The following is a 9,180-nucleotide window of genomic DNA, read 5'->3' as shown; positions in this document are numbered from 1 at the left end:
GACAAGTTTTGTTGTCTCCTTCTTAGATCCATACACTTACTTTTTTTTAATTATGAAAAATTCCAATAGCCCTGGCCGGTGTGCTCAGTGGTTAAAGCATCAGCCCACGAACCAAAGGGTTGTGGGTTTGATTCCTGGTCAGGGGCACGTACCTGGGTTGCAGGCTCAATCCCGGGCCCCAGTCAGGGCTCGTGCGGGGGGCAACTAGTCAATGTGTCTCTCTCACATCCATGTTTCTCTCTCTCTCCCTTTCCTTCCTTCTCTCCCTCCCTCACACTCTCTCTAAAAATCAAAGGATGGGGAAAATACCCTCGCGGAAGGATTAACAAAAAACATTTTTTCAGTACAGTTGACCCTCAAACAGTATGAGTTTGAACTGAGCGTCTTAACGTATACACCCTTAAAAAAAGTCAATGCTATAAATGCCTTTACTCGTCCTTATGATTTTCTTAGTTACATTTTCTTTTCTCTAGCTTTACTATAAGGATACAGTATATACATATAACAGATGAAATATGTGTGAATATATAGTAGGTTATTAGTAGTTAAGTTTTGGAGGAGTCAAGTGTCATAAGTGAATTTTCAATTGCACAGGGTTTGGGGCCCCTAACCCCTGTGTTGTCAAAGGTCAATTTGTATATACAAAAGTGGAGAGAAGAATGTAACGGGCCTCCCTCCATCGATCCATACCCAGCTTCCACAGTGATCAGCGCGAATCCAGTCTTGTTTCTTCTTTATCCTCACTCACTTCACTTCTACCTCTCTGGTCTGCAACTGTATTAGTGATAGTGCAAAGAATTAATAAGTCCTAGACACAATAATATTTCATCCTGAATTATTCCTTTATGTACCTCTAAAAGGACTTAAAAAATAAACACAATACCATTTGCAAACCTGAAAAGAAATGCCCAAATATCATCAAATTTCCCTGATAGTTTCATAAGCGTGCACGCTTGGGGGGGTGTGTGTGTGTGTATGTTTTACAATCCTCACACTTTTTAAAATATGTTTTTTATATATATACATATATAATATATAATGTCAAAGAGGAAGGGAGAGAGAGAACCATCAATGATGAGAGAGAATCATTGATTGGCTGCCTCCTGCACGCCCCCCACAGAGGATTGAGCCCGCCACCTGGGCATGTGCCCTGACAGGAATAGTGACCTCTGGGTTCACAGGTTGGCACTCAACCACTGAGCCACACCGGCAGCGCCAGTCATCACACTCGTGATCCACCCCGAGGGACTCCTTCAGACACTGCGGGCTCTTGTTTGGAAGAGGACAGTGGTCCCTCCCCGTATCCTTTGATTCCTCCCCTTGGATCAGGCCTCAGGGTCCCCATGGTGGGTGGAAGGGGCAGAGGACACACCACCCCCAATTCAGTTCCCCAGCCCCGAATCACCCCGTATCTGAGCTTGGGCGCCAGTGATCTGGGGAGTTGGCAGCCATTTTCTTCTGCCACTGGCTTCTGAGAAGTAAGAGTGGGGCTCAGAGGACAGCTCCCTTTCTGTCCTTCTGCTTTGGCAGGCTGGCCTGTCCCTCTGTGGGTTCCAGTGACCTGCCAGTCACCACCACATCACCCACGGCCTTCTTCCTTTTTGAAATTTCCTTCCAGCCCAGGCCCACCCACAGCCCCACAGCCTTTTGCGTGGAGCTGACTCACTTGCTCCCAGATCCTTTCTCTCCCTCCCACCCTAGTCCCACCCCCCAGTGTGGACCACAACACAGTCATCGTCTCCTTCAGGGAGCAGGCGGTGACTCCGGGCCCAGAGACAGATCCAGGCAGCTCAGGTGCGGAGCGGGGAGGGGGAAATGGAGGAGCACCTGATTGACTGGCTGCCTGGAGACCACTGGGTGAAACTGAGACCTCCTTTGTGTTCAGGTCTGTGTGTTTGTGGGGACGTGGGGTGCCTGAGGGCGCCCACCTCAGACCTGTGTTGTGTTTCCGTGCGGTACTGTATCTGCGCTGTGAATGTGCTGGCCAGCGTTAATAGTTGACGGTAGAGCCGAGACCGGTTTGGCTCAGTGGATAGAGCGTCAGCCTGCGGACTGAAGGGTCCCGGGTTCGATTCGGTCGGGGGCATGTACCTTGGTTGCGGGCATATCCCCAGTGGGAGATGTGCAAGAGGCAGCTGATCGATGTTTCTAACTCTCTATCTCTCTCCCTTCCGCTCTGTAAAAAATCAATAAAATATATTAAAAAAAAATAGTTGACGGTAGACATTCTCAGTAGAGGAAGAGAGAGGCTGGTGTCTGTGTGTGTGGGCGTGTGGGTGTTCATTAATTGCTGGCAATCCCCATGTTTCTGGGTGTGATTAGTTGATTATTATAAGTCAGATAACTTTGGGAAGGTCTGTTGTTAAGCAGCTCGATTTGCATTTGTGTACATGTGTGTGAAGTTAGCGGTGGATAAAGCCATCGTGGGCCCACACACTCCTCCATCGCTGGCCTCACAGCTAGTGGGGTTTTTCCCTTCTCTCCATTCCCAATTCCAAGAACTTTCTAAGTCTTTCAAAAGTATTTTTCGCTTTAAGGCCGCTTTCATTTGGGCTGACTGACTTTATTTCTCTAAGGGCAGGGGAAACCAGCTTCGCTTTCTGTTCGGCTGTGCGCTAATGGCCGTTGGATTTCTACGAAATGGGTCTGAGGTTGGTGGGAGGAGGGGACCCCCTGATTCGGGAGTACATTTTGCATCCTGATGGGTGCAAGGCCTGGCCGGAGAACCCTCCTAAAAGGTGGTACCAAGTTACACCACCCGCAACCGGTAGTGTACAAGAGGACCCATGCCCCACAGGCCCATCAACATTACATAAATTATTACCAATTTTGAAACATTTTGCCAACATGACTGACAAAAAAGTCGCCTTTCAATTTGTACTTAATAGCAGGGAAGTGGCACAGGTCAGAGGTGTTTGGGGTCGGGGAGGGACACGGTGATGCTGCTCATATTTCAAGGTAGGATGGTCTTTAGGGGAATTTGGGGTCTTGGACGCTGTCCTCTGAGAGCAGAATGGTCGGTGATCTTTTGGGGGGGGGGTCTAGGTTCAGCACTAGGCCCATCTTTACTCCCCGTTCCTTCCCAGCAAAGTGTTATGTAAATCAGGGGCTATTTTGGGATTCCAGCTGGTGGTGATTCTAGACTTTTAGGGTGAAGTTGAGCCCTCCCTTCCCCTCTCCCCTTCGCCCGTCCTCTTCCTGTGTGTCCTCCGTTTCCCTGGAGGAGTGATAAGTGAGATGGAGGGACAGAGACCACAGTCAGTGCTTTGCAGTCAGGAGACCCGGCCCTGGTCTCCCACCAAGGAGCCGTCACCAAACCTCTCCAAGCCTCGTTTCCTTCAAGTGTCAAATTGGAAAGAACATTTTATATCTCAAAGGTCTGGTTCAATGAACTGGCAGCTGCATAAGGAGAGACTCAGTGAATATATTCCCTTCTATCCCTTGATTCCTACAAGTTGGAGGAACCTGTCACCAACCACATGGGAAATGTGTGAGGGGCCTGGCCACTGTCGGAGAGTGAGCTGTTGGTAGGAATGGGTTGAGAATGTTCTCGCACCCTCTGCTGCTCAAGGCCTCATTCCTAAGCTTTGATTTCTCACATCGACGGGCCTGCCGAGCCCTGGGACTCTGGACTCTTGCTCAGGGTCCTTCAGCCTGGCCAGAGGGCTTTGACACCTCTAGGCCTGGAAGAAGGTGGGATGGGGTGGGATGGGAGAGAGGGTGAGCTGAGTTTCACATCTTGTGAGCTTCTTAACAGCTATCAGAGAAAAGATGGGCGGGAGTCATCATTTCCATTTGCGGGTGAAGAAACTGAGATTTGGTTTGACAATGAACTAATCCAAGGTCATAAGTCTCTTGATCTCAGCCCAGGAGAGTCTGAGGAAGACAGGAATGTGGAAATGTTCCCTCCTCCCCAGGTTATTTTTTTTAAAAAATATATATTTTTATTGATTTCAGAGAGGAAGGGAGAGGGAGAGAGATAGAAACATCAACACGATGAAAGAGAATCAATCGGCTGCCTCCTGCACACATCCTACTGGGGATCGAGCCTGCAAACCCAGGCATGTCCCCTTGACTGGAATCGAACCCGGGACCCTTCAATTCACAGGCAAACCAGTGGGCCCCCACCAAGGTTATTAAGGGTGTTTCTGTGGGACCCTCTAGGGACTAGGATCCACCCAATATTGTTCCTTGGGCCCTGAAACTCTCCCCCAGATTTCCTGTCTCCCGGACTAGTGCCTTTCTTCCCATCTTACGGAACTTCTCGTAGGAAGAGGGGAGAGGTGTGTGGGAGTGAAAAATAATTTTGATGAGGGTAACACTGATACCCTGAAAACGCTGCTCTTCCTGCTTGCGTTAGAAGAGAAAGGGTGAGCCATTGGAGATGATGATGGCTGCTGGTAGAGGTGGTGGATGTAGTGGAGAGAGTAATTGTAGTGATGATGATAGTGGAGTTGAGGGTTGTGGTGATGGTGGAGGGGTTGGTTGTGGTGATGGTGGAGTGGATCCTGTAATGATGGTGCTATGGAAATGATGGCTGTGGTGCTGGTGGAGGCGATGGGTGTAGGGACAATGGTGACGGGGGTGGTGATGGTGAAGGTGGTGGAAATTGTTATGGGACGGGAGTGCCTCTTTCTGTGCAGTGATCACTCTGGCACAATAATGCAGCGTTCCAACACCAGCTTCCTCCGCTTGCCCTGGGAGCCGGGACTTCACCCATGAGGACGGTGCTTGAGAGAGCCCTCCTTCAGGTGGACAGAAAGCTCCGCTCAGGACTGTAGCTGCTTCTCAGAAGGCCCAGGCCTGGGGCAGGCCCTACAACAGACATCAAGGCCCAGAGGGTGGGGCAGGGAGAGCCTGCGGATGGGTGCCTTCAGGCTGGGCGTGTGTCAGCACCGTGAGAGCCACAGTGGAGAGGATGTAGGTCGGATGGAGGCCAGACCAGGATGCGGGGGGGGGACTGTGGCCTGAGGACTTGGTAGGAACCGCCTGTGGGGGGGGCTGGCTTGAGGCTTTGGTCCCCCTGGGAAGCAGATGTCTAGTGATGTGCAGCGAATTCTAGCAACTGGCCCTCTGAGAGAAAACCATTTTCAGAAGCCCTGATTCACAGTTTGCTGATTTCCGTGGTATCAGTACTCCTACGGTGGCTGATTTCAAGCTACCCATGTGATATTACTGAACGTGGAGTTGGGGAGAGTCACGGAGTGGTGTACATCATCTGTTATTAGGTATAATAGACATAAATAACCTCAACAGCAGAGATCTTAGGAAAATGTAGCCAAAGTTTTGGACAGTGATGATTTTTTTAGTATTTATTACCTCAGTTTATAATGTACAGGGTGGGGCAAAAGTAGGGTTACAGTTGTTCGTATGGAGAATACAGTTTCTTCTTGTCTTATTTATTGTATAATTTTCCAGAGGAACAACTGTAAACCTACTTTTACCAGTATATAAATCATCATCTTACTAAGGTTAAAGAAAAAACAGACACAAGGAACTTACCAAAATTTCAGAATATCAATTTTTTTAGGCCCTATGGAATTGGGCCTAAACCGGCAGTCAGACATCCCCCAAGGGGTCCCAGATTGGAGAGGGTGCAGGCCTGGCTGAGGGACAACCCCCCACCCTGTGCACGAATTTCGTGCACTGGGCCTCTAGAATAATAATAAACCCTGTGTTTCGTATAGTCGCAGCTGTAAACCTACATTTGCTCCACCTGTATTTCACTGTGAGTTTATATAACTTCATGGCTGTTTAACAAATGGTGGGGAAACTTCCTGAACATGTCCAGTTGGCTGTCGCGAGGTCGGGAAGCCGGCCCCAGCGCACCACGGGTGGCCTTTGCACGAGGTGTGGCTGTCTGAGGGCTTGGGGGCTGATGGGGACTGGTGGGTCTCTGTCTCCCCAGGCGGATGTTTCCATTCCTGTCATTTACTGTGGCTGGGCTGGAGCCCACCAGCCATTACCGGATGTTCGTGGACGTGGTCTTGGTGGACCAGCACCACTGGCGGTATCAGAGCGGCAAGTGGGTGCAGTGTGGAAAGGCCGAGGGCAGCATGCCAGGTATGCACCGCCTGGGAGCAGTGGGCACTCTTCCTCCAAGACTGGGCGCCCCCTAGTGGATTCAGGAGGAAACCCCCCCAAGTTCCTACACCCACACCTAGGGTTTAATTCCCACCCCACCCTACCCCACCCCATCCCCTCCCACTTCTCGCCTCCGTTCTGTTTGTCATTTCTTTTCTACTTGAGTCTGGCCTATCTCCTGCTCTGTCCTCTGCCCACACCTCCCCTCGCCCTGCCCGTCTGATCCTCCCGGCATCCTTCTTGATGTCCCCTTCAGAACAGGCCCAGGCCCACATCACTGTGGTCCGGCCCTGGGGGCTGCGTGCCTCACAGGTTAACTGTCCGCAGGAAACCGCCTGTACGTCCACCCGGATTCCCCCAACACCGGAGCCCACTGGATGCGCCAAGAAGTTTCATTCGGGAAACTGAAGCTCACGAACAACAAAGGGGCCTCCAACAACGCCACTCAGGTGGGCCTCCTCCCCAAGGGCCAGCCCCGCCCCCCAGGTCGGAGCCCATTGGGGGTGGGGGTGGGGGGGTAGCCTGCAGGCTGATACTGTTTTGTAAGAGTCACTTTTCTTCCTCTCTGACTCTGCTTTTTTTCCACCACCTTGAGGTGGGAAGAAGCTGAATCTCGGGGCACAAAGGGTGTCACAGTCAAACCAAATGTCGGGCTGCCACCGCTCTGGTACCCGGCTGGGCCTGGGGTCGGTACCTGTGTCCCAGGGAATGGATGTCCGGAAAAGCACTGTATGCGCTAATAGCTTGGCCACAGTGGACAGCTGGGGAGAGGAAATGGGGCACGAGGGTAGAATTGGGGCCTCCAGGAGCTGGGGGCTGCAGTGGGAAGGCCTGGGAGAAGTCACATGGTGTCAGGGCAGGGGATTGGACAGGATGACCTCAGGGTCGGGGGAATCCTTCAGGCTCCCTCCTCCCCGCCCCACAACCTTCCTGCTCTCCCTCAGATGATTGTGCTCCAGTCCCTCCATAAGTACCAGCCCCGGCTGCACATCGTGGAGGTGAGCGAAGGAGAGCCCGAGGCGGCCTGCAGTGCCTCCAACACCCATATCTTCACTTTCCAAGAAACGCAGTTCATCGCCGTGACGGCCTACCAGAACGCCGAGGTGAGCGCTGCCTGGGCCTGGGAAGCGGAGGACGGGGACAGCAGGGGGGTGGGCAGTCTCCCTTGGGGGGGATTTTGGAAGTTTCCTAGCCCCACACTCAGGACTCAGGACTCTCGACTTGCCCTCTCTCTAGATTACTCAGCTGAAAATTGATAACAACCCCTTTGCCAAAGGATTCCGGGAGAACTTTGAGTCGTAAGTGCCACTGATTTCAGCTCACCTTTGCAGAGCCCCCCTGAGACCGGGACCCCACCACATGCTCCGCGCATGCTCCTCCCTGCCCTGAGGCTGGAAGAGGCCGGGTGGGTGCTGGAGGGCGGGTGGGCCAGGGAAGAAGGGCCAGGGAGGCATGTGCACTAGGCAGGCTCACCGGTGACCAGTACTGCTCCTGACCCCTGTCTTCTTGGCTCTCTCCCTCTCTCTCTCTCTCTCTCTCTCTCTCTCTCTCTCTCTCTCTCTCTCTCTTTCTTTTTTTTTTTTAGCATGTACACATCTGTGGACACCAGTGTCCCCTCCCCGCCTGGACCCAACTGTCAATTGCTCGGGGGAGACCACTACTCTTCGCTCCTGCCCAACCAGTATCCCGTTCCCAGCCGTTTCTACCCCGACCTTCCTGGCCAGGCCAAGGATGTAGTTCCCCAGCCTTACTGGTTGGGGGCCCCCCGGGACCACAGCTACGAGGCCGAGTTCCGAGCCGTCAGCATGAAGCCGGCCTTCCTGCCCTCGGCCCCTGGGCCCACCATGTCCTACTACAGAGGCCAGGAGGTCCTGGCCCCCGGCGCTGGCTGGCCCGTGGCCCCCCAGTACCCTCCCAAGATGGGTCCGGCCGGCTGGTTCCGCCCCATGCGGACTCTGCCCATGGACCCGGGCCCTGGTGCTTCCGAGGGGCGGGCGCTGGAGGACCAGGCCTCCGCCTCGCTGTGGACGGACATCGCCCTCGTCCGGCCGGAGTCCGGGGATTCGGGACTGGGCGAAGGAGACTCTAAGAGGAGACGTGTGTCCCCCTATCCGTCCAGTGGCGACAGCTCCTCCCCTGCTGGGGCCCCTTCTCCTTTTGATAAGGAAACCGAAGGCCAGTTTTATAACTATTTTCCCAATTGAGCAGATGACTCGGTTGGAGGACGCCAACTAACGTAGACAACAGACTCAGGACTGAGCGGTCCCCAGCTCCCTCTGTTCCTTCTCCTTTTGTAGTCGGTGGGGAAAGAGGGGGGGCAAAATTCTGGGGTTCACCGGCTGCTCCTTGGCCCATGGTGAACCCTGGAAGGAGTGTTCCTTCCCCTTCCTGTGCCCTAACTACAGTCGTTTACCTGGTGCTGCTTCTGGCTGCGGGCTCCCAGCTGGAGAACAGAAAACAGAACAAGAAGGTCTCGGACACGAAGGAGCGTCCTCTCTTCAGGGGGGCGCGTGGGGGGTGCCACGGGGAAGTGAAGGTAGAAGAACATTCAGCATTTGTGTGTGTGTGTGTGTGTGTGTGTGTGTGTGTGTGTGTGTTATTCTCTGATCGGAAAATAAAGGCACATGGATTTTGTAATGGCCAGCCGGCCAGGGTCAGGGAGAGGACGCAGGTGACTATGGGCAGCTGGCCTGGGCCCCACCCACTCAGCGACAGCGCGTCCCGAGGGAGGGACTGGGCATGGGGGACACGGTGCTGTCTAGAGAAGCAAGATCGGTCGTGTGTGTGTGTGTGTGTGTGTGTGTGTGTGTGTGCGCGCGCGCACGTGCCCTTTTTTCTATTTTGTTGTTTTTGGAACGAGGCGGCTATTTATTGTACAGAGAGTGGTGTCTGGATGTATTTCTTTTGTCTTCATCACTTTCTGAAAATAAACATGAAACTGTCAAGTGTATCCTGCTCTGGCGCCCGGCTGGGGGACACGGGGGCTGCACTGGGGATTGCACCAAAGTTGTCCTGTGGGCTCTGAAACAGAACCCCCCACCCCCCCTCCAGAAACCCAAGTGGCTTCATTCAGGGGGTAAACTGAGTTAAAGCAAG

The 9,180-nt window shown here is 53.1% G+C and overlaps 1 protein-coding gene across 1 annotated transcript in view; it reads left to right on the top strand.

Annotated features, from left to right (window-relative positions):
• The window catches only part of TBX21 (T-box 21), a 12,442-nt gene extending 3,826 nt beyond the window's left edge, over positions 1-8,616 (top strand). The window contains exons 4-8 of the mRNA XM_006774416.2: positions 5,909-6,063; positions 6,412-6,533; positions 7,029-7,187; positions 7,321-7,382; positions 7,670-8,616. Of these exons, the coding sequence (XP_006774479.1) occupies positions 5,909-6,063; positions 6,412-6,533; positions 7,029-7,187; positions 7,321-7,382; positions 7,670-8,288 (1,117 nt within the window). The 3' untranslated portion in view covers positions 8,289-8,616. The remainder of the gene's footprint in view (positions 1-5,908; positions 6,064-6,411; positions 6,534-7,028; positions 7,188-7,320; positions 7,383-7,669) is intronic.
• The last annotated feature ends 564 nt before the right edge of the window (positions 8,617-9,180 follow it).

The sequence above is a fragment of the Myotis davidii genome, unplaced genomic scaffold (genome assembly GCF_000327345.1).
Source record: "Myotis davidii unplaced genomic scaffold, ASM32734v1 scaffold327, whole genome shotgun sequence".
Taxonomy (NCBI): Eukaryota; Metazoa; Chordata; class Mammalia; order Chiroptera; family Vespertilionidae; genus Myotis; species Myotis davidii.
This window is presented reverse-complemented; position numbering and strand designations above follow the sequence as displayed.